The 25,979-nt window shown below is 34.7% G+C and overlaps 2 protein-coding genes across 4 annotated transcripts; both read left to right on the top strand.

The window, feature by feature from the left end:
- The first annotated feature begins 340 nt into the window (after positions 1 to 340).
- On the top strand, positions 341 to 11,511 carry LOC123558483 (heat shock 70 kDa protein 12B-like). Its single transcript, XM_053543813.1, has 6 exons — positions 341 to 467; positions 2,099 to 2,230; positions 3,345 to 3,536; positions 6,548 to 6,766; positions 8,386 to 8,542; positions 8,884 to 11,511. Exons 1-6 carry the CDS (start codon positions 441 to 443, stop codon positions 9,945 to 9,947), a joined length of 1,791 nt encoding a protein of 596 aa, XP_053399788.1. The 5' UTR covers positions 341 to 440; the 3' UTR covers positions 9,948 to 11,511.
- Positions 11,512 to 11,709: 198 nt separating this feature from the next.
- Positions 11,710 to 25,640, top strand: LOC123557496 (heat shock 70 kDa protein 12A-like). Of its 3 annotated transcripts, XM_045348979.2 has the most exons (7): positions 11,710 to 12,898; positions 15,298 to 15,429; positions 15,777 to 15,977; positions 16,213 to 16,431; positions 17,601 to 17,757; positions 21,474 to 22,577; positions 25,484 to 25,640. In XM_045348979.2, exons 1-6 carry the CDS (start codon positions 12,872 to 12,874, stop codon positions 22,535 to 22,537), a joined length of 1,800 nt encoding a protein of 599 aa, XP_045204914.2. In that variant the 5' UTR covers positions 11,710 to 12,871; the 3' UTR covers positions 22,538 to 22,577; positions 25,484 to 25,640. The 3 variants fall into 3 exon arrangements, with proteins under 3 accessions (XP_045204914.2, XP_053399787.1, XP_045204913.2); XM_053543812.1 differs by lacking the exon at positions 25,484 to 25,640 and having other exon boundaries at positions 15,780 to 15,977; positions 21,474 to 24,354; XM_045348978.2 differs by lacking the exon at positions 25,484 to 25,640 and having other exon boundaries at positions 21,474 to 24,354.
- Positions 25,641 to 25,979: the final 339 nt, after the last annotated feature.

Here is a 25,979-nt window from a genome sequence, read left to right as displayed (position 1 = left end):
CACTCTTTAATGTATTTATGCATGAAGAGAGTACTGTGCAAGTGGTATAATCATAATAATGGTAATAATAATGATAATAATGATGATGATGAAATAATAATAATAATAATAATATTATTAATAATAATAATAAAATAATAATAATAAGAGACCGGATAAATCACATTATATATATATATATATATATATATATATATATATATATATATATATATATATATATATATATATCCAATCTGCATATTTTCGATATAACTAGTCGAAGGGAGACAAATTGTACTGTCAGAGATTGAAATAGTTAACGCTGTTAGCTACCTTCCTAACTTGTAACAATTGAAATCGAAAGAGGAAGTTTAAACCCATTTAAGAGGAAGATTACACCCATAAAAATTTCCAAAAAGAAATGATTTGCGTAGTTGTTACAAACACACTTATTTAACATGGCTTCGTACAGCAGAATAGGTCAGGTAAATATGAAATATTTACATTGTTTACCATTTATGTCGTAATATATTTAGTTAAATGTTGTAATGATTTCATATTAAAACTTTAACAAAAGTGAAAGTACCATTCTTTTTTTACCTATTGTTTTAGTTGAGATAAAAACTTGCTTATAATGTGTTGGCATTGGTTATTAATTTTTCTTTCACTTCAGTTTGAATGCATTTGAGCGGGCCTTTATACAGGCTAAAACTTGTTTTAGAACAAGGTGGTTTAATGCCTTTAAATAAATAACACAATATAGTAATGTCATGCGTACTGTAAACTCAGTATTCATAGGAGAGTATTTATTTTCGTGGATTTTGTGGTTAAGTCAATAAACGAAATTGAAGCCGAAGGAGCAAGTTATTTTACAATTCATATAATTTCTACACATTTATATAGCTAGTTTCGTGTCAGGTTTTCCATAATTGAGACACATACATTATATGCACGTAAAAAGCAAAAGTATTTATATAAAGTTTCATTTAATTACTTTACCATTAATGTACCAAAAGGTCTCAATTATTGTATAAAATTTCACAAAAAGTCGAACGCATGCTTAGCATGTGCTACGAGATTAACAAGTGTCTGCATCGCTGGATGCTTCTCAGCTGGAACATACGTTACCATCAGAGACAATCTCGTTTTAATCTCGTCTATCTACTTAATTAAGGTACATGTAGTTCTGCACGTTTGATGAACCGGAAGTAATGACGTAACGTCATTTATCCGGATAACGTAGAGGAAAGCCTGGATTCGGCGTACTGAAATGAAAAGCATTTCATGAATTAATGGCAACCCGTGAGTAAATATATTGTAAACTAGGCAAACTTACTACCTTTCTAAAGTTTAAATATGGTTTTAAATATATGACCTGTTAAATAATTCCGAATAACGTTTTAAAATCAGCTTCAAATATGCGGATCACTTTATTCATGATCTCTTAAATAAGCACACGGACCTGTACATTTTATTATACCATATAATAGACCATATGTTTATTTTCGACTATAAGAAATTTCATTAAAAATTAACATTTTAGAAAAAAAATTCTATTCAAGAAAATGTTATGAAAATTGTGATATGCTCATAGACTCCAGTTATAAAAAAAAAAACTTGTGTAAGGTCCAATTTTTTCAAATCCTTCTAGCAAAAAATCAAGCGCACTACCCTATCTTTATTATTTGCAGAATGTTGTAAGTATATTCTGAAGTTTCAGGGTTTAATCAAATTCTACATTGTAGAAAAAAAATTGATCCGAACGTGCAGAACTACCTTAAGTTACATTATGCACACAATTGTTTGTTTTTTAAACGAAATATCTATATAAACACAAAACGCTTATAACCTGTAAACAGTACTGAAGATTGAAAAAGTACACACTTAATTGATAAATGCATTATTAAACATACATGTAGTATGAATTTGTACAGTCACCTTAAACCCGGTTTTTTCAGCTGTTGCTACGTGTCACACAAACATGGTTTATTTACAAAGTTTATTTACATGTATCTAGACAAGACAAATATACTTGATAAGGATTATCTGTGTTTAAATTTAATATCGATTGATAAATCTATATCAGGTAAACATATACTAAATATTTATCATCCAGGGTCGTACGTCTATCCCTGTACGAGCTGGTGCCCTCAAGGAACGTGTGCTTGTAGCTGCCATTGACTTCGGTACAACATACTCAGGTTATGCTTTCCAAGTCCGGGCTGACTTTGAGTCCGATCCATTAAAGGTAAGCTGAAGTCTAAGCTATTATGATAATATTTTCGTTGCAAGATAAGCTACATTTTATGGCGGCTGATTTCTTCCATCTCGCGTTTTCGCCCCGCGACCCCGCCGAGCAAAAACACGAGAATTAACAAGTTAAAATGGCGGGGGCGCGGGGCGAAAACTCGCTATTTAGCGGGGACGCGGAGCGAAAAAAATGATAATTAGCGGGATCGCAGGGAGGGATTCAGTAACTGGTATGTTGAGGGGGGGGGGGGGGGGGGGGACGGGGGCGAAAACACAATAATTACGACGAGATTTCGCGCCGCGCCCCCGACATTCGAGTTACTAAATGTCGCCTCGCAACCCCGCTAATTATCGTGTTTTCGCTCCGCGCCCCCGCTAATAGCGAGTTTTCGCCCCGCGACCTCGCCGAGCGAAAACACGAGAACTAACAAGTTAAAATGGTGAGGGCGCAGGGCGAAAACTCGCTATTTAGCGGGGGCGCGGAGCGAAAACACGATAATTAACGGGGTCGCGGGGCGAGATTTAGTAATTGAAATGTCGGGGGCGCGGTGCGAAAACTCGACGTTTAAGCAGCGCTAATCATCGTGTTTTCACCCCGCGCACCCAACATACAAGTTTCTAAATCTCGCCCCGTGACCCCGCTAAATATCGTGTTTTTGCTCCATGCCACCGCTAAATAGCGAGTTTTCGCCCCGCGCCCCCGCCATTTTAACTTGTTAATCCTCGAGTTTTCGCTCGGCGGGGTCGCGGAGCGAAAAAATGCGAAATGGAAGAAATCAGCCACCATAGCATTTAGAACAAAAATTGTATGTTTCGAAAAAATACTTGACTGATAATGTAAAAAAAAACCCCAAGGTTGCGTGTGATTATTCAACTCTTCATCTCATATTTTATCAACTGTAGTCAAACTAATAACATGTGTGTTTTACTATGGCGCTATTGTTTTTGTCCCCCTTTTTGGCATATGCTGTACGACGCCAAATTTATCTGCAATCCTTCTTAACTCCTCTATCATATCAAACTGAATAACTATTTCACCCTTTTGCTGTTTCTATCTTTTAGTTAATATTTTAATATTCAAATAATTTCATTCTAATCCTGTTTACCCACAGATAAAAGCACACACCTGGTCATCCTCAACGGTCTCACAAAAAACACCAACATGTATTCTGTTTGATAAAGATCAACGATTTCATTCATTCGGATATGACGCGGAGCAGAAATACAATGAATTGGCAGCCGCTGGTGAGACTTGGAACTGGTACTTTTTCAAGCGTTTCAAGATGTTGTTGTATAAGGATGAGGTACATCATTTAAATCTTTAAGTTTTAAAAACTAGCTGTCATTGTAAACCTATCTTACAGTATATTGTTAATATGTTTAAAAATACTCTTGAAATAATAAGAACTGTCATATAATTAATATTTGAAGTAGTTACTTTTTATTCCTGAAAGATGTACATGTATAACGTTTGTATTTCAAGTTTCAAGTTTATTGTGTATCAGTGATATTCAAAGGCTTACTTAACTTAAACAAGGCAGTCTGAAAGACAGCTAAATCCCCCGCCACTATTATTGATAGTGAAAGGGTAAACTTTTGAACCTGAGCTGTGACCTTGACCTTGAACTGACATGACTGACTCATGAAATCTGCACATCATCTTGATGACGTGATCATTTGACCCAAGTTTCGTGAAAATCCTTCAAGGGGTTTAGGAGAAACAGAGCTCTAAACTTTGACCTTGAGTTTTGACCTTGACCTTGAGTTGACATAGCTGAATCATGAATTCTTGATGAGGTGATCATTTGACCCAAGTTTAATGAAAATCCATCAAGGGGTTTAGGAGATACAGAGTGAACACAAGATGGAAGGCTCAAACCTTTGTGACCTTGACCTTGACCTTGAACCTGCATGGCTGACTCATGAGTTCTGCACATCGTCTTGATGAGGTGATCATTTTACTCAGATTTCATATATATCCTTCAAGGGGATTAGGAGGTTCAAAGCGGACACAAAATGGAAGACTCAAACCTTTGACTCTGAGATGTAACCTTGTCCTTGAGCCAACATGGCTGACTTTATTATGAGTTCTGCATATCGTCTTGATGAGGTAATCATTTCACCAAAGTTTCATAAAAAATCCTTCAAGGCTTTTAGGAGGTACAGAGCGGACACAAAATGGAAGGCTCAAACATTTGACCCTAAGTTGTGACCTTGACCTTGAGCCGGCATAGCTGACTCATGAGTTTTGCACATTGTCTTGATGAAGTGATCATTTGACCCAAGTTTTATAAAATTCCTTCAAAGGGTTTAGGAGATACAGAGCAGACACGAAATGGAAGGCTAAAACCTTTGACATTGAGTTGTGACCTTGACCTTGAGCCGACATAGCTGACTTATGAGTTCTGCACATTGTCTTGATGAGGTGATCATTTGACCTAGGTTTGATGAAAATCCTTCAAGGGGTTTAGGAGATATGGAGCGGACACTAAAGTGTTACGGACGGACGGAAGGACGGAGACCATTCCTATAACCCCTACTACTCGTGGCGGATGATAAGAAATTAAGTCGTATAGTGTAGTAGCTAGGTAAAAAGGATTTCCTTACACTCCTACAATTAATGGAATTCGTCGCTAGAACAATGAAAAATAAAGCTTCTTTAAATTTATAGTTCTGAACTTACATAGTACAAAAGCAATTATATTTATACTAACTGTCTGACAATAAAATAAGTTTGACAACCCAAGTCCATTTTGTGATCATTTGTGATAATCAGTACTTTCATTGTAAAAAAATATAAAAGAAAAACTATTCTGAATAAAGCTTTACATTTTTTAACGTTTACATTTAAAAGTTTGCCACAATCGGGTAACACGAAATGGGCTGAAAACCAAGTGCACAATAAACCAGACAGCCTGGGGCCGTATTCATAAAGCATCTTAAGTATAAGTATAAGAAATTGATTATTTACTTAAGTATGACTTAAGTAAGAAATTTATTTTACTTAAGTATATTTGTTATTCATAAAACAATTTAATAAGTAATTCTTGGCTTTTATTGAGGACGAAAACATTAAAAAAAACACATTAATTTCAGACAGAAACAACATGCACAATTATATTTAAAGTGCTTTTATCTGAAAAACAACACTTTAATCGTACTCACGACGCTATTTTGTTTTCTGACTTAAGTCATTTCTTACGTATCTTAAGTTTAAGCTGTTTTATGAATAGGACTTAAGTTTTTTACTTAGACTTAAGCTGAAATCACCACAAACTTAAGTAAAATCTTCAACTTCAGTCAAAACTTATACTTAAGATGCTTTATGAATACGGCCCCTGGTGTATAAATGAAATGGCTTGTTTCAGTTAGAAGATGATAGTTGCATTCTGTATTAAATATCGATGAACGTTTCGTTTATTTTGTTAATTCGTTGATAAAGTAGGTATAGAATTATAAGGTTTTAGAAACGCACTTTAGGGGTCACTTACAAAATGTACTAAAATTCATATAATTTCATTTCACACCAACTGATTGAGTACTGTTATCTTCCTGCAACTACTTTTGATGAAAGTTCTATCCTAACTGACAAGATATAGAAAGGAATAGGGGAAAGGACAGTTCCTTAGTGAACTGCCAGTCAGTGGTTGTCTGCTATACTTAATGCTCATCAAATAAATCTATCCGAAGATCATTCAGAATTGAGAACGCCAAAAAAAATTGTATTTGTTTCGTTAACATTCTGTTTGCACGCTTCCGGTCCGTCGCGAAACATCCGCGAGTTCTGACGTCATGTAGTATATACTGCAATTAAATTTCAGTAAACGACTTGTGTTAGCCTTTTGACTATAATGACTCAACTCGTTTCACATAGTTTCATATTAGCGCTCGAAATAAAGTTCTCGGGCCATATCATGATATGAGATTTGCCATTATGGCTAGAGGGCTAATACCACAACCATGTACAGGTATTAAGCTCCTGTTAAAAGTTATACTAATAAATATTTTATGAAAACAATCACATTTCTTGGCTAATAACATTGAAAATCGTTTCTTACCGATGCTTCAGTATGTAATTTATTTCTGATGTCATTGATAAAACGCATATTGAATGGTTGATGTTTCGGTCAATAAGTGTATTCTTGACAAATTATGTGAATGTGTCGGCCAGGCTTTCCAACTGATCCTACAATAATCACGAATTCATTAAATTTGTCTAATCAAATGCAAATATGGCAGGTTCGAAATTTGATTTTTTAGGTTTTGTGACAAACGTTCCATTCTAAATATTTACGAACTGTTCCTACTTTTCAAGGCGTTAACACGTGAGACAGTTCTCAAAGATGACAAAGGTTTGGACATGCCTGCAATGACTGTGTTCACAGCGTCTATAAAGTTCCTGAAAGACCACATGATAAAGGCTTGTGAAGCTGCGAACACAGGCGTACGTCCCGAAGAAATCCACTGGGTAATAACTGTACCCGCAATCTGGACCGACTCTGCCAAACAATTCATGAGAGAGGCCGCAATAAATGTAAGAATGTACCTGATCTCAGCTTCTTATATGGAACCATTACTGCACTATGATATTACTGGTTACACTGTTTGTTGGTGACAGGATACGGGATATACGCTGTTGAGGTAATCCGTATCAGGCGAGAGTATGCTCGAGCCTGATATGGATTTTTGAGACATCGTGCATGTGTATATCACGTATCCTGTCACCCACAAGCTATGTAATGATCTTATCTTGCCGACTACACTTTACTTCCATGCTATACTCGATACAGTCTACAGTGCAAACTGGAATCTTGCAATCATGTGTTTGGTCATCATGTTTTGTTTTTAATTGATTAACACCAGCCATAAAAGCACAATGAACTGTATTTTGACTGAACAACAACACACACAAGTCATTTATACAGGTAATAAACTGGTTTTATCAGAAACAGAAAATAAACTTTCTGTTCCATCCTTTCGAAAATCATCTGATTTTATGATGTCAGAAATGTTTTGAAACTTCGGGACTCATCCCGTTTCCTCTTAAATCCTCTATCTTGCACGTAGATTAAATGATCCTACAATAAACTGCTGAGTAACAAATACGCTTATTCCTTTGCTTTGCGATGATCTAACTTAAAACAAGATTTCAATGGGCCGTGTTTCCCATACAGAGTTATTGTTCTTTTATTTCCGCTTCGTACGGCTAACTTCACGAGACTAAACTAAATAGGCGAATGAAAACGGCAAGAAAACACTAAATTTCCTTTTATGAACGATATCTATTGCCGGAGCTAATAATCTGACTTGTTTCAATCACGCCAGCGATGCGGCAGCCATTTATTTAAATCAAAATTCATATCGGAAAATTACTAGCAGGATATGGAATATTATCCTGTCTGCACATAACATCTATTGACAGGTAGAAATGTAAGAAAATTGTAGAAGGCGAGATAAGACTGAATATTGTCCTATGATAAATTCATTGGACTGCTACTAAATTCTGCTCATTCTGTTTCTGCCAATGTTGGAGAATAGTTTCCTGTGATTTTTGTCAGCCGAGACATTTGTTAATGATAAGGTCTGAACTTACACTACCTTAACATTGACTTTCAGACAATCCCGAAAAAAATCCGTTTCATCGTTCTTAGCTTAAAGTGAATACACTTACATATTACACATTTAAAACTCAGTTAATAGTGTTCTTTGAAATATATGACGCCCCGTCTATTATTTGTGCAGCTATGCTGATTACACTCATTGGAATAAACAAAGATTTTCACATTATTATTTCTCTCTTGCAGACCATTAAAATTACATCAGAACAGATTATTTCTCTCAATATTCGCTTTACCTTTGATTCTTTTTACACTGATAATGAATACATGTTCAATAATCTGTATACCTAGACTATTAGCAAGAACCATTCTATATTAGTATGTACAATGTACAATTAACTAATATACAGGTGTGGATACCATCAAAATACCATCAAAGTATTAGAGAAGGCTAAATTATAACCTAGGCCATTATAGAAGAAATCATTTAAGCTATATATTTCATGACAGATTATTTACAGTAGCATATGGCTGCTGAAAGATTAATTTCCGTGCTTGAATAGAATTAATTTTAAGTTTGAATTCTTTATTCCAGGCAGAGATTCACACTGACAAGATTTCATTGAGTCTCGAACCCGAGGCAGCCAGTCTGTTTTGCAGATACCTTCCTGTTGAAAGAGTTGACGGTGTGAACCAAACTGCAATTAGATCGTTTAGTATTGGGGATAAATATATGATACTCGATTGTGGAGGTATTAATTTACGACTTTGCAACTTTGACGCTCAATAAATATTTAGTACCAGTTTGACTGAATCTCATCATGAGAAGTTATGAAATATGCAATAAGTATCACTCCCCAAGCACTGATTTAAGCAGAACTCTAGTATACAGTAGCATTGAATTGATCTCAAAGGGTCAAAGACAGGGACACAAACGCACAAAGTGTCGCTCAAGAAATAGTTTGCTTCTCTTAATTCACAACTTGTGTATATCATATACTTATATTGTCAGCCACTTTAAGTCTGTCTATCACAGCTAAAGAAACATAAAAACTGTAATGCGCTTAAATGAATTCATTTTCTCGTTTTGCAGGCGGTACTGTTGATATAACTGTACACGAAATACAGGAAGACAGCACATTGAAGGAACTGGCAAAAGCAAATGGAGGAGAGTTTGGTGGTACACAGGTAGATGAAAAATTTATTCAGCTGCTGAACGAGGTATTTGGTCCTGACGTGATGGAAGTTATCCAACAGCGCTACAGAGACGATTACCTAGACGTGATGCAAAGCTTTGAAATAAAGAAAAGAAGAGTTTCTCCGGAATTTACAGGTCTTGAGACATTCCAGATACCGTTATCATTTACCAGTACATACAGAGAGCTCAATAATATGGATATTGAGAAAAGTACTAGTATTCCAAAACATCCAAAAGGCAAAATTACGTTCAACAAAGATAAGATGCGAGTGGATGCTGAGGTTGTGAAGGACTTTTTCACAGATGTTTGTGACCAGATAAGTGGAATAGCAAAGGAGTATTACCAGTCTGTCAGCGAACACAAAATTGAAAAAATCCTAATGGTTGGTGGATTTAGTGAGTCCCAGATGCTACAAGACAAGGTTCGAAAGGCGTTTCCAAAAGTTCGTGTAATAATACCAGAAGAAGCGGGACAAGCTGTCTTGAAAGGAGCTGTCCTTTTTGGACATAATCCAAAGATGATAACAGCTCGTGTATGTAAATATTCATACGGTATATGCGCATTCAAGCATTTTGAGCCAGGCATTGATCCACCGGAAAAGCGAGTCATCCAAGGGGACATAGTTCTATGTAAGGACTATTTCAGTAAGCATGCAACGGTCGGACAGGAGTACAAGACCGAAGAAAAGGTATGCACGCAAGAGTATGTTCCTTCTGAAGCCAGCGGATCTAGAATGGAGGTATTGGTATACACGTCTCCCAGGAGGCACCCTTTGTATGTGGATGAAGAGGGAAGTAGAAAAATAGGAGAAATCAATATATCTCTGAACGACGCAACTGGCAAAGATAATCCTGTAGTTGTTCAATTTGAGTTCGGCAACACTGAATTAAAGGTCAAGGTAAAAGAAACAAAAACTGGACAAGAGAAAGAAGCTGATTTTGATCTGCTAAGGATATAATCATAGACATGAATAAACAGATTTTGCCAAAAGAATGTAGGTGAGGTAGTTCTGCACGTTCCGGTCAATTTTTCTGCAGTGTAGAATTTGAATAAAGCGTTTAATTTCAAACCCAGAATATGCCAAGAAAATTTGGTTTAAAAGGTAGGGTCAAGTGCTGGAGTGATTTGAAACATTTGGATATCACGCACGTCTTTTTAAATTAATGGTTGGTCTATAGGAAAATCACATTTATGATAAATTTTCACGTATACAAGTTCTCCTACAATGTAGATTGTCATGAAATTTATCACATACTCTCAATTTTATGGTCAAGGTAAAGCATAGGTTCGTATGCTTCATCCATTTTTATAAGATCAGCAAATTTTAAGCAGTTTGTTTTGGCGGCAGTATTGACATATCTTTAGAAAGAAAGTATGTTTCTTTTTTTATCTCAACTGAGCATGAAGTGCTCGAGGTGAGCAATTGTGATCGTTTACCGTCAGGCGTCCGTCCGTCCGTCTGCCCATATTTTTTTTCAAACATAATGCACTCTGAAACAATATGGTGGAAGTTGATGGAATTTGACCCAGATTTTCTTTATATTGTTTTCTTCCAAAGTTGTTCAAATGGTTCCGCTTGGTTGCACATAGGGGCCGTTAGAGCTAATAGATAGAAAAATCTTCACAAGGTATCTCCCCCTAAACTGCTGGTCCGATTTTGAAATAACTCCACACAAATAGTCCTTATAAAACGATTCATGAAAAGATATGGCTGCAACTGGACGTGGTTATGTTTCCCTATATGTATATAGTGTAAACATTTAAAATCTTCTTGTATGAATCTGCTGGCCCAATTTGGAAATAAAAAAGATCCTCTACCAAGATTTTCAAATTATTCCGATTCGTTAAAAATCATGGTAACCAGAGGACGCGGCCAGTTTTCTCTATATGAATGTAGTGGAAACTTTAAGAATCTTCTTAATGTATGAAACTGCAGTCCCGATTAAAAAATATCCCAACTTACCAATATTGTTCAAATTATTATGATTTGTCAAAGACATGGCCGCCATGGAGGTGTGATCACTTTTATATATCTGTTGATCAATAATGAATATTTTTTGTTTTTTATGTGTCAAATTTAACCTTGTCACACTTTGTGTTCTTTATCACTGGTTATTAATATTACATGACTTTTTAATAAAAAATTAAGACCTTGTAAAATCAGAGTGAAGTCAGTCCAGTTCCTGGCAAGCATTTTAAATGTAAGTGCACATGTACAAAATAACTGAAACGTATATACTTATGCGGTCATTTACATTGTATTCTGTTTTATTTGACCAGTTTTCCTTTATGATATTTTATTTGAACCTTACAAAATTTGCTTTAACTGTAACGGATTTCAATACTTTGTAACCTTTCTTATATCTGCTCAAGGGGAAGGTTATAGAAAAAATAAGTAAATATGAAGCACTATGATAGTGTTTGTGATATTATTTAAGTGTTTTTATTTTTTCCTTGTTCTACTTTATCGTTATTATTCTGATATAAAGTTCTCAAAATAAAATTTGGAAAGACAATAACAATCTTTGCTGTCATTTTAAGTAACAAAAGTTTAAGTCACATTGTCTATAAATATTGTTTATCAGTTTGTATGGTATTCGTAAGCAAATATATACTTTTTACATTGAATGTTAAATTCAATACAATCATCCCTTCTAGAACGAAAGTCAAAGAAAACTTTCCTTTATATTGTTTCATTTATACTTGCATGCCTCCATAGAAAATACCTAAGATTTGAATTTTCAGTTTACTGACTGTCCAAGATGATGCATCCTTACGTAACCCTTTTACGTTGAACCAAACATCTGTACTTGTTATTGAATGTACCAAAATAACATATGAGACCGACCCAAATGTGCACTGTAAGAGCGTACTAATATTTTAGGAACGTTTTGCTTAATGGGTAAAGTATTGGCTGTAAAATCATTTCTTCGAAACAATTCATTTCTATTTCATTTTTTATTCCTTAAAAATGACTTTCGAGACTTTTTTGAACGTACAGTTATTACCCAAAAATCATTTTGTCATTATACGCAAATCTAATCTTCAACAGACTCAAGCAAACGCTTGGAATATTAAACAACAAATGAGCGATTTTACTATCAGTTATAGTTTACTTTTTAAATCAAAATATGTTCCTTTAGATTACGTCACCTTTTAGGTAACTATTGGCGACGTGCATCTCGTGTAGCACCCGAAGGATACTGTTTCTATTTCCTTCTGACATTGTTATTTGATGAATTTAAAAATAGAAACTCTTTGTCAGAATGCATATTTAGAGATAAACATAATCGTATGCGCAGTGCGGATTTATTTTTGTTTTGACATAACAAAATATGGTATTTAGAGCAAACTTCCATCTGCGTACACTGCTCAAAGGCCTTATCAGGATTAGAGAAGCAGAGTCTCTTTTTACAACACTTAGCAAACTGTCTGATTCTTTGGCAAACCGACAAGTTCACTGCAGTTTGAAATTCGTCGTAAGTTTAAAAAGCAGTTACTTTGGTTGTGTATTTTTCTTCTTTGGTTGTCGCTGTATTTTCATTTCCTTCCATATTCTGTAAAGCACTTTTAAACATGTATACATGCTGAAAGACATTGCTTTATAAGTGGTTTGTAACAATAACAATATAGCAATTGCCTGAATAACGAACCATATGTTTATCAATAGCATTTTATCTTATACATTACCCACTGATTACTTCAAAGGGAGCGGAATCGTATTGTCAGAGGTTGCAAGTGGTTAACAGTGTTACCTACCTTCATCAATACTAAGACTATTGAAATCGAAAGAGGAAGTTAAAAGCCATTTAATAAGTTTTTGAAAAATTCCGAAACAAAATGTTTTTACCTACTAGTTAAAACAAAACATTTTTACCTAACATGGCTTCGAACAGCAGGATAGATCAGGTAAATATGAAATATTTGAATCATTTAACCATTTATGCACTAATATGTTCAATATAAAGATAGTAATGATTTCATGATCTCATGTTGTTTTTTTTTTTTTTTTTTTGTTTTTTGTTTTTTTTTCAAAATAAAAAGTACTTTTCCAGTTTTCAATTTATAATTCCTTGCTTTTAATGTGTCCGAGTTCGTAATATATTTGTTTTACTTAAGATTAAACGTATGTGAATGTGTTTAAATGTATTAACCGTTTTATCTGTAAAACCAACTCGGCTGAAAGGGTTGAAATATGGAACATGAAATAATATTTTGTTTGGGACATTTGGGCGTGCCTCGGGCATTTTCATAAGTACCACAATATAGTAATTTGATTTATATCTAACTATATGTTTACATTTTTTATGTCAAAGGAATGAATATTTTATTTCCTAATTCGCTGCGCAAAAACGAAAACAAATCGTTTATCCCATAATCAATAAAATCGAGGGAAGAAAGGAGAACAAATACAGGAAGGATTTGTTATAATTATGCATTGCCATGTATCGAAATTGTTAACACATTTTCTAGCTTTAACACCAACACATCATGTATGTACTTTAATTCTTTCTTTTTTTTCAAAGTAAACGAAAACTTCACATATTTTACTGTAAAGTTAAAAATACAAGAACCTCCTAAAGTTTATGATTATATCCTGTTCAACTGAACTTCAATCATATAAAATATCAATTTTCGTTAATTCCTACACGGAAAACTTACATATACTTACCCAGTCAGTGTGCTGCGAGGCAGCTACTTAATCCTACCCCGTCGTGGGAGGGGAAAGTAGAAAGATACCAAGTCCCACGACTAGGTACAATCGCCTGGTTGCCTGACAACCCTACCAATAATTTATTGCCGACAAATATAATCCTTAGTGACATGGCAGTTAAATTGCTAGCCAAAAACAAGTACATTCATTACATGCATATCTTCCAAACGTATCATTTCATCAAACTTACGAGTACGTATAAATTCATTTGAATTTTAACAATGCATTTATATTTTGCGCGACTTTGAAAAATTTGGTAAAGTACTGTCTTCTATCTTTCTATCTTAAAAAATGTAACTTTCTATTTTTAAAGGATCTTTGAACGAGACAAATGTATCATTCGTGGTACTTCACTCCATTTTAGAACAGTTCTCTATATGCATCAATCTTAAAAGCATATCCATTCCGAGAAATCTGGGCGATAATGTCATGATCCAGAAAAACTCCTCAATTCTTGGAATAATCTGTAAAATATAAACTATATTGTATTACTAACAACTGTCAACAAGTTAGGTACTGATTATACTTAAAACAGCTCTTAAAATTAAGCATATCAAGCAGGTTAAGCATGCATATGGGACGTTTTCATGCCGTGTTTTGTACTGTTAATATTCGAAATAACGTTAAAACTCGTAATACATTTGTTCATGATATAGCTGTCACACTTTTGTGAACATAAACATAGAATTTATTTTTAGTTTCTAATTTCTTTCTTTGATAATTATTTTCTCCAGTATTTGAATATTTGTCAGGAGTTTGATGATTGAGTGATATACAAATTCAACTGAAAGTATCATTGAATTTAATAGTTCTGATTACCTCCCTTCATGGCTATTGTATAATTTAGTTTTAGATATTGAAATGAATGCAACTCCAACCATGTACCAAATGCACAACATGTATATCGACCAGTTTTTTTACCATTTGTTTAAACTTTTAATTTGTTTTAAACTTTAGTATTTTACTAAAATTTTAAAATGATGCAATGGATACACTTTCAATGCGTGGGCGGGAAGGGATACAGTTTGTCTACATGTAAGAAGTGTGTTTTGTGTCAAGCAAAGCAGACAACCTCGAATGACTTAAATGACTATTGAACTCAGCTATATACCAACTGAAAATAACACGAAATAATAGTGCAAAACACTTCAGTAACTTCTCAATATACATGTATACTGTAAATCTCGACTTCTTTAAACCTAGGATAAGTACATATATTTCAAGTGCATGCTTGTATATAATTTATACAGCCTCTTATATCGTATGGCTTAAAATTCCACCAAAACTACTTATATAAACTTTTACGTACATTTTTTAACGTTAACATAAGGTGCCAAAATATTTCCGTCTTTCATACTAGATCCTCATCCTTTTTATAAAAATACATAAACTGTCTTAAGTACAGCATTTACTTTTTCATGTCGTATAAGTTTATCAAGTACCTTCGCATCGTTAAAAACATAATGACGACGTTTTATAAACATCTGTTGGAACATCAAGGAGATAGTACAGAAAATCTTTACTACCTTCATAATACATAGATAACTCCTGAGACCCAGAGATAATCGTATTCAGTCTGATCTCTCTCATCCAGGGTTCTACAGCAATCCCTGTTCGAGCTGGTGCCCTCAAACAACGTTTGCTGGTAGGTGCCATTGACTTCGGAACAACATACTCGGGGTATGCTTTCCAAAGGCGAAAGCACTTTGAGTCTGACCCATTGCAGGTGAGGTTTTTCTGAGAGGTTTTTACAGTTTCGTTACAATTTAAATTCCTTTTAGAACAAATATGTGTATGTTCTGAGTCAGTACTGATAATGAATAAAAGTAGTATTGACTTAAATCTTTATTCAAACTACTGTGTATGTTGTTGAATAAAGCGGAAAAGGATATATAATAAAAAAGCATATATGCGTATTACTATATCGTATTATCATTTATGCATATACGGCACGACACAGATATTTATTTACGTTGTTTTTAACCTTTAAACTCACCTGAATATTCTTTCTTAAACGGGTATGTCTTTACACGTGCTTCTTTGTTTTCAATTCATTTGATTTTGTTTTTCTAGAAGATAATAGCAAATAACTGGTCATCATCCTCGGCTCAGGTCTCTCACAAAACACCATCGTGTATACTGTTCGATAAAGAGAAACAGTTTCATTCATTCGGTCATGATGCGGAGCAGAAGTACAATGAAGTGGCTGGCGACGGGGAGCATTGGAACTGGTACTTTTTCAAGCGTTTCAAGATGCTTCTGTATAAGGATGAGGTGCGTCTTACTGGAAATGCAATAACATCCGTTATAAGAAAAAAGCTAGACCACTTTGGTTTTGTAATAAGACATTCCAGTCCTTTATCTAGAAGCTATAATGATATCTTAGAAGGCTACATAGCAATACATATTACAGTGTCTTGCAATGCATATAATTAAAGAAGATTAACTTCTATATGAATATGTACTATTTCATCAAGCTGATAGTAACCGAATTTTCCTATATTTTAAGGCATTGACACGCGAGACAATTCTCCAAGATGACAAAGGTTTGAACATGCCTGCAATGACTGTGTTCACAGCGTCTATAAAGTACCTGAAAGACCATATGATAAAGACTTGTGAAGCTGTTAAAATAGATGTACGACCAGAAGACATCCACTGGGTAATTACTGTACCCGCAATCTGGACTGACTCTGCCAAACAATTCATGAGAGAGGCCGCAATAAATGTAAGAATACAAGTTTCAGTTTTACCAAGTTGATATCGGCCCCTACTGGGGTTATGATAGTACCGCCTTATATTTCAAGATTATCGATAACTCCAGTGACTGAAGTTACCTCCCCTAATAGTCTAGACCAAAATGAAATGAAAATGATAATTACGTCACGAGTTGGACTACATTACTGACAGCTCCTGAAAGTGGAAAAAGAAGAAATAAAATGAAAGCTTTTCTCACAATTGAACTGAGTAACTATTCTCCTCTCACAAATCCATAGGACGATATTAAGTTCCGTTCTTTCTATTTTTTCATTGTTGGAGATGAGTTCGACAAGGGGTATGTCCGCATCAAATATTATTAACGATTAGGTCTGACTTCCAACTGTCCAAATATTTCATTGCGATAGGTTTTACTTTTGAGCAATCTTAGAATAGCCATCACATTGTTCTATGTAGACGACTATACACAGAGTGCTCTTGAAAATAAATATGAAAAGAGTTTTAAGTAGTGTATGTATGCACACAAAATAGCGGATAACCTAATTCTCTGAAACATGTATGAAACTGTTTATTACATGTACATATAATAACGTAAGTGGTAAGGTTAATGAAATAAGGCAAGTATACCATTCTCTGCACAATGGAAATGATCTGTTATTTAAAAGATGATGCGATGCTCTCAAAGAAATGATTTGGACTGTATACTATTTGGATAATCCATCAAATGAAATAAGTTGAATTACCAAAACTTAAGTAAATGTAGTGTGAATAACTTCCATTACTTTTCTCGAGTTAACAGTAATGTTCGCTTTCACCCCAAATGTATTATAGCTTATAGAAATACATGTTACAGATACAAGAACATCTGAAGTCACAGTAAGTCTGAAAATAGAAGTTGGATGCCATTTTCTACTTAGCACAATTTACACTAGTCTACTATAATTACTTACAACATAACCTTCGTATTACGTAATTTTCTGCATGCTTAATCAAATATAAATAAATATTGTACTTTGTTAATCAGCTTAGAAAATTATTACAAACCATTGAAATAAAACTAAGAGGTCATAAAAGTATAAATAATTTCGGCTACATATCTAATGACACTTTGTTGATCATATATCGACTACTAGAATTGTCTGGTTAGAATAAACGGTACATGTGTGTTGTTTATTCCAGGCAGAGATTCACACAGACAAGATTTCTCTTAGTCTCGAACCTGAGGCAGCCAGTCTGTTTTGCAGATATCTTCCTGTTGAAAGAGTTGCCGGTGTAAAACAAACTGAAATCAGAAGCTTCAGTATCGGGGAGAAATACATGATACTAGATTGTGGAGGTATTAAATTCAAAAGAACGTTTTACCCCTCTGAGCCCATTTTTTGTACATCGATGTTAAGTTTAAAAATCTTGATATGATCGTTTCATACGTTCAATTGTGACCTTTTGAATAGTGCATGACAAGTACGCTGATTTAATTCTCAAGAGCCCACATTCTTCAATGTTCTGAAACTAAAATCTAGACACCAAGGTCCAATTCTATAAAACAAAGCCTTTCAAACTTGTCTTCAGTATCAACCACAATAAGATGCTGAGGTTGTAAAAGTGGAATCTAAATTCAGCCCTATAGTTTTGGTCACAGAGAGTTTGCCTTTAAAATTGCTGAAATATCTGTTTGTTACTGATCTCTCTGTTGGCATATTGCAGACGTATTGATGAGTGTTGTTTTCGCTGTATACACAAGCAGTTAGCAGATAGAAAATCTATCAAATTGATGTCTTGATGCTACTTCCAGACACACAACTTGATGAACTCAAATACTGAATTTTATCAAAAGTCCTGTTTTCTGGCCGTTAAATGACGTTTCATAAGTCCAGAGGCAATGCTAGACATTTACAGTTTGGCCATTATTAATGGATAATAAAGATTTTTCTTCGCTTATTTACCCTTCAGACGTACTACTGCTAGTTAACTTTTGCCTTTTACATACACTCGTCTTGGAAACATACTTGGAACACATGTCATATTTAAAAAGAAAACGAAATTAGTTCTTCGTATGACACGCTATATTGTTATTTTGGTTTTGCACACCGGTGATGAGTGACAAATCACAACCAAGCAACCAAAACAAAACAAACCAAAAAACGCCAGAGTATTTTCATTGATAGAAATGAAATGTACAACACCCACACACCCCATTCTACCTACCCAGTATCGGCTTAAGCAAAACGTGCTTATATAATGGGACGGACAAGAAATTATACGTTTTTAACCAATCCGATTAAAATCATCTCCAATTAATGCTACGCATTTGATCTGACGACAGGCTATTGAGACTTCCCTTTACCAAAAAGATCCTTGCTTCCAACATTTTGAAAGTTAAAGTAGAAGTTTTAAAGAATCTATATTTAACCTGGGATTCCAGTTTTCTATATATGTGAATATCACGTGCGGGTTCATAAATCTACTAAGAAAGCTGATAGAAACACATGAGAATTAGTAGTTTTTCTTATATTTCTCTTCAAAATTGAAAAGCGTTTGTAAAGGGTACCGGAGGTAAACTGCCTTAATCATAAATCTTTATATTTACCCATCGACAATTATGTGTTCCTTTGTGATGTATTGGTGAAGAAGGCAGGAAAATGTTTCCCGACTTAGGCGTGATTTTCTCTTGATTTCACATTTTTACTCAAATCACTCTGCGTCCGTCGTCCGTTGTCCGTCCGTCCTTCAGTCCGTTAACAATTTCTCGTTATCTTCTCAGAAATTATAAGGGGAATTTCAACCAAACTTTTTCAGAATGATGTAGTGATACCCTAGTTGTGTTCTACTGAAAATCAGAAAGGTTCAACAGTTTTTGAGTGAGTTATGGCCCTTTGTTTTTTTATAATTTACATAGATTTATATAGAGAAAATGTTTGAAAATCTTCTTGTCCAAAACCACAGGGCCTAGGGCTTTTCTATTTAGTGCGAAGCATCATCTAGTGGTCTCTACCAATGTTTTTCAAATTATTCCCCTAGGGACAAATATGGCCCCGCCCCGGGGGTCACATGGTTTATATAGACATATAGGAAAAACTTTGTAAAATCTTTTCGTTCAAAACCACAGGGCCTAGAGCTTTGATATTTTTCTGTGACATCATCTAGTGGTTCTCTACCAAGATTGTTCAAATAATTTCCCTAGAGTCAAATATGGCCCCGGCCCGGGGGACACATGGTTTACATAGACTTAGATAGGGAAAAACCTTAAAAATCTTCTTGTCTAAAACCACAAAACCGGGCTTTGATATTTGTAATGTAGCATCATTTAGTGGTTCTCTACCAGGTTTGTTCAAATTATCACCCAAGGGTCAAATATGGCCCCGCCCCGGGGAGTCACATGGTTTATATAGACTTATATAGGGAAAATCTTTAAAACTCTTCTTGTCCATATCCTACAACATTCAAATTTTTACCAAATGTATGGTTTTGAGTGGCTAGATGAACCTAGACATGAATTGTGTGTGTGTGTGTGTGTGCTCGGGTTTAACGTCTTTTTCAACAATTTTTCCGTCATATAAACTACGGTGTCTACTTGTAGCAGTGAGCACAATGCTCAACTTTATAGTGCTGCCTCACTTGAATATCACGCCGTAGACACATGGCATGATACCCCCCCCCCCCCCCAGTCACATTATACTGACACCGGGCTAACCAGTCCTAGCACTATCCTCTTAATGCTGAGCGCCAAGCAAGGAAACTACTAGTACCATTTTTTACGAGACATGAATTGACTTTGATATTGACCTAGTGACCTACTTTTACATTTCTGTAGCTACGCCTTCAAATTTGGACCACATGGATAATTTTGTGTACAGAAATGAAATTTGATCTTGACTTAGTTGCCTACTTGCACATTTCTGTACTAAAGCCTTCAAATTTGGACCACATGCAAAGGTTTGAGTACCGAAATAAACATTAACCTTGACATTGACCTATGACCTACTTTCACATTTGTGAAGGTACAGGATTCAAATTTGGACCACATGTATAGTTTTGTGTTCCGAAATGAACTTTGACTTTGATCTTTACTTAGTGACCTACTTTCACTTTTCTGTAGCTACAGCCTTTAAATTTAGACCACATGCATAGGTTTGTACCGAAGTAACCTTTGACCTTGACATTGACCTAGTGACTTACTTTCACATTTTTGAAGGTACATCTTTCAAATTTGGATCACATGGCATTGCATAGTTTTGTGTTCCGAAATGAAATTTGACTTTGAGATTGACCTAGTGACCTACTGTAACATTTCTCAGGCTACAGTCTTCAAATTTGGACAACATGCATAGTTTTGTGTTCTGAATTGAATTTTGACCTTGATTTTTACCTACTACCTGCCTACCTACTTTCACATTTCTCAAGCTACAGCCTTCAAATTTGAAACACGTGCATAGTTTTGTGTACCGAAATGAACTTTCTTGAAATTAATCTAGTGACTTACTTTCACATTTCTAAAGCTACAACCCTCAAATTTAGACCACATGCAAGGGCCACATGCACAGTTTTGTGTACCGAAATGAACTTTGACCTTGAACTTGACCTTGAGCTAGTCTTGAAATTTTGAACATTCAAAAATGACCAATAGTGGGCGCCAAGATCACTCTGTGATCTCTTGTTAAAGATAGTTTAAAAATACAATTTCATATTCTTATGTTCATAATATAATCGAACTTTTATTCCAAAGAACAAATATTTTAGTAAAAATCTGAATCAAGTCCCTTTTAGCCTTGTTGAAACGAGTCATCTGATTGGTTCAAGTAAAAATAGATCGGTAAGAATAAACGGCAATATCGAAAATCCGATTATACAGAAGATGAATTTGAATGGGCTGTTATCAAATCTACCTTTGAGGAAGATCGAGAACTTTAGTCAGATTGGTTTTTAACATGTGTATGTGAAATAATTATGTTTACAGTGCCTTATCATTACAACATTTTAGGTTGCCTTTAACTGTAACAGAACCATTATTAAACAGTATTTGCCATGAAATACATTCCTTTTCGCATTTTGCAGGCGGAACTGTTGATATGACAGTACACGAAATACAGGAAGACAGCACATTGAGAGAACTGGCTAAAGCAAATGGTGGAGAATTTGGTGGCACTCTGGTGGATAAGAAGTTCATTGAATTGCTTAACGACGTATTTGGTCCCGACGTCATGGAAGTTATTCAACAACGCTTCAAAGATGACTATCTAGACTTGATGCAAAACTTTGAAATAAAGAAAAGAAAAGTTTCTCAAGACTTAAAAGGAGTTGAGAAATTCCAAATACCAGTTTCAATTACTGATACATACAAAGAGCTTAACAACATAGCTATTGAGAACAGTACAGGTATTTCAGACCGACTGAAAAACAAAATTATGTTCAAAAACAATCAGATGCGGGTGAATGCTGAGGTTGTCAAGGACCTTTTCACTGATGTTTGTGACCAGATATCTAGTATTGCGAAGGAGTTTTTCCAGTCTGTTAGCAGTCACAGGATTGAAAAGATCCTAATGGTTGGTGGATTTAGTGACTCCCCGATGCTTCAAGAAAATGTCCGAAAAACGTTTCCAAGAATACGTGTGATAATACCAGAGGAAGCAGGACTTGCGGTCTTAAAAGGGGCTGTCCTATTTGGGCATAATCCAAAGATGATAACAGCTCGTGTATGTAAATATTCATATGGTATACGTGCATTCAAGCATTTTGAGCCAGGCATCGATCCACCCGACAAGCGAGTCGTCCAAGGGGACATAGTTCTATGTAAGGACTATTTCAGTAAGCATGCAACGGTCGGACATGAGTATAAGACCGAAGAAAAGGTATACACTCAAGAGTACGTTCCGTCTGACGCAAGCGGATCTAGAATGGAGGTATGGGTATACACGTCCCCCAGGAGGCACCCTTTGTATGTGGATGAAGAGGAAAGTAGAAAAATAGGAGAAATCAGTGTACCTTTGCACGACGCAACTGGCAAAGATAATCCTGTAGTTGTTCAGTTTGAGTTTGGCAACACCGAATTAAAGGTCAAGGTTAAAGAAACAAAAACGGGACAAGTGAAAGAAGCTGATTTTGATCTGCTAAGGATATAATCATAGACATGAATAAACAGATTTTGCCTAGAGAATGTAGGTAAGGTAGTTCTGCACGTCCCGGTCAATTTTTCTTCAGTGTAGAATTTAAATAAAACAGCCAGAATGAGCATGAATCAAGAAAATTTGGTTTAAAAGGCAGGGTCAAGCGTTGGGTTGATTTGAAACATTTGGACATAGCGCACGTTTTTAATGGTGGGTTTATAGGAAAATCACAATTATGATAAATTTTGCGTATACAGTTTTTAATGGGAAGTTCGCTGTCTGTCGTCCGTCCGTTCAAAATCTTCTTGATAAAAACTATTGGGATAGTTTTTAAACAATTCACGGGAATGATACATGGTGACGCACATGAAAATTGCTTAAACAATTCCATTCAATGCAGAAATGTGGTTGCCATGGTAAACGAATTGAAAATATGTTTGAAAATCTTCACGTGTAAACCAGAAAGGCCGAGAAATTAGATTAATATGGTGTGTGGCATTATCTAACGGACCTCTAGTATAAGAGTGGCATGCATAATTTGGATACCTCTCTACCAATATTTTCAAATTATTCCGATTTTTCAAAAAGAGAGTGATCAGTTTTCCCTTAGACTAGATCTATATGAATACAGTGGAAACTTTATGAATCTTCATGTATGAAACCGCTGTCCCGATTTTAAAATGATTTCATATAAATTGTCCTTATATGACCCTCTACTAATATTGTTCAAAATATTATGAAACGTCAAGAAACATGACCGCTATGGAGGCGTGGTCACTTTTTCCGTATATCTGCAAATTGGAAACTTTGCTATCCTCATTGAACTAGGCGGACGGGTTGATATAAATGTGTGCTGCCACTAAAATCTAGAAGTTTTTTTTTCAACAATCGACTGTTACTGCATGACATTTAATTATGGAAGTAATTTTGGAAGTAGCTCTACATACACAATTGATTTATGTATTTTGTAATGCTAGATAACAGATATTCAAAGATAAGATATTTAAGTGAAAGTGTGCATAGGATATCTTTAAAAGACAGTATATATGGAAATAAAAGAAAATGGTAAAAAATAATGTATATAGAGGATAATTGTTGGTTTCGGTGTAATATCACGTTATAATTTCACCGAGTGGGCACCAAAAGTGATATTTTCACGAGTGGCGCAGCCACGAGTGAAAATAACAACTTTTGGTGTTCACGAGTGAAATTACCGTGATATTACATCGATACCAACAATTTTTCTGTTTATTTTATGTCTAAAACTCTACTTTTGTTGTGTTTATTTCAATAAAATGTCGAAATTTGCGGGAATTTTTATCAGGAAGCATCGCAAAGATGACGTCATTTTAACGACGTCATCGTCATATTGTTTCCGGCTTTCAGTACGCTCGGTAAACTTTTTGACGTTAATCCGGGTGTCAGATTTGATAATTTTCACTGAGTGGCCAGTGAGTTTATCAGGATATAATTCACAGTTATATTTCGATAAACCACCGAAAAACATAAAATAAAAGAGTTTAAAAAGACAAAACCACTTGACAAATGAATAATTCATCTAGCATGACTTTGGAAATGCATATCATTCATTTAAATTAAAGTTAACTCCAAAATTTCATAAAACGTAAATGTATAATTTTGAAAGGTATAAGATAGATTTAGATATGTATTATTTAAGTGGGTTTTTTCGGATTTTTTCGTTAATGTGTATTATTGTCTAAAGTTCTGATTGGTGTTAACATAGAAGATAATGCAAATTGCCCAAATAAGGCATATAATTATGTTAGAGGTAAAAATCTGTTGATCAATAAAAATGTTACGTGTCAAACCTTCTCACACTTTGTGTTCTTTATCACTGGATATTAATATGATATGATTTTAGTAAGATATTTTAAAGACCTTGCAAAATCATAGTGAAGTAACAGAAACGTATGTACATATGCAGAATACATTGAATTCTGTTTCATTTGACTAGATTTCCTTTAGGATATTGTATTTGAACCTTACAAAACAGTTCAGATGATTCCGTTTACTGTATATGTGGTTAAGTTAGCGAGGTGGAAATATTGGCGAAATTTACGAATAGACAAAATTCGCTAACATTTTCTCAAGCGTAAATATAATCCAACCCACCATATTAAAACACCAGAAGAAAACGAGAGAAATTGACCATCTGTCTCTATATGTACACTTTACACGTTTTATAAGCTACCTTTTTAGGCCTTAAATACGTCAAAACAAAAAAAGCTCGAGTTGCTTGGTTATATTTCAGAAAGGTAAAGATTATCATAATTTGATTACATTCCATTCATTTGTTGACAGATATAAAACTAGAAAAGCTTATTATAGTGCATTTTATTTGACCTGGCGGGCCGTGGTTTCGCGACGGTCCATTGCATTATTGTGTAGGCTATGTAGTACATGTAACCAATGTAGCGTTGAATGTTAGTCATTGGTTTCCGAAGATTATGGAAATAAACAGTTACATTGCTCAATCTATTTTGCTCGTTTTTTTGAGATTTCCATTATTTGCATAAGTCAGAGATTAAGTCCGCCCGCCAGGTCAAATAAAACGGACTATACCGTAAACTGGCATAGGCGAGTATGGAAGCGAGAAAACATTCAGACTTTTAAAATTGCATTTCACACCTTTACAATATGTAATAAAAGGATTTACTTCAATACATAGTGTTAGCCTATTCAGGTTGATAATTACACATGTTCTCTTTCCTGAATAAATACTAGTGCGTTTTCAAGTATTATTTTTATAAAGAAAAGACAAACAACAGTTTTAGTTATGTGTAGCACATTCTTTTATGTATGAACGTTCACTGGCTCTATACAAGAGATTATAATGCTGTCATGCAGCAAACATGTAATTATTACGCCAGACACATTAGTGATTCTTATGAAAAGCTATTTTAACGCAAAATAGTAAAAGGGAATTCGCTAATATTTCAGCACGCCAAATGTCTGGAATTCCGAATTCGTAACTCTTCGACCAGCGGAAATAACCACTTAATATACAGTAATTGTGACGGAATTCAAAAGCTTGTAACCTTTTCTTCAGCCTGTTATGCGTACGTACTCAAGGGGAAGGTATGCAAAAATCACTAAATATGAAGAACTAGGATAGTAAAGTGAATGTGATAGTATTTAAAACAGTGTTTTGATTTATTCTTTATATCTTATTTTTGGTTATTATTCTGATATAAAGTTCCCAAAATAACATTTGGAAAGACAATAACATTCTTTGCTGTCAGTTTAATTAACTTACTGAAAGTAACATTATTAACGTTTAAGTCCTATCGTCACTAAATATTGTTTATAAGTTTGTGTGCTTATTCGTAAGCAACTATATTCATTCAATACCAAAAAAAACTTTCCTTCATATTGTATCATTAATACTCTTTTTCCTTCATAGATAACACTAAGATTTGAATATTCAGATTCCTTT

The sequence above is a fragment of the Mercenaria mercenaria genome, chromosome 5 (assembly GCF_021730395.1).
Source record: "Mercenaria mercenaria strain notata chromosome 5, MADL_Memer_1, whole genome shotgun sequence".
Lineage (NCBI taxonomy): Eukaryota > Metazoa > Mollusca > Bivalvia > Venerida > Veneridae > Mercenaria > Mercenaria mercenaria.
Note: the sequence above shows the minus strand (reverse complement) of the source record. Positions and strands in the feature narration are given on the sequence as shown.

Coding starts and splice junctions, on each gene's coding strand:
- LOC123557496 (XM_045348979.2), top strand. CDS start 12,872: ATGGCTTCGAACAGCAGGATAGATCAG. Junction 15,430..15,776: donor TTGAGTCTGACCCATTGCAG/GTGAGGTTTTTC, acceptor TTGTTTTTCTAG/AAGATAATAGCAAATAACTG. Junction 17,758..21,473: donor CATGATACTAGATTGTGGAG/GTATTAAATTCA, acceptor CGCATTTTGCAG/GCGGAACTGTTGATATGACA.
- LOC123558483 (XM_053543813.1), top strand. CDS start 441: ATGGCTTCGTACAGCAGAATAGGTCAG. Junction 2,231..3,344: donor TTGAGTCCGATCCATTAAAG/GTAAGCTGAAGT, acceptor GTTTACCCACAG/ATAAAAGCACACACCTGGTC. Junction 6,767..8,385: donor TGAGAGAGGCCGCAATAAAT/GTAAGAATGTAC, acceptor TCTTTATTCCAG/GCAGAGATTCACACTGACAA.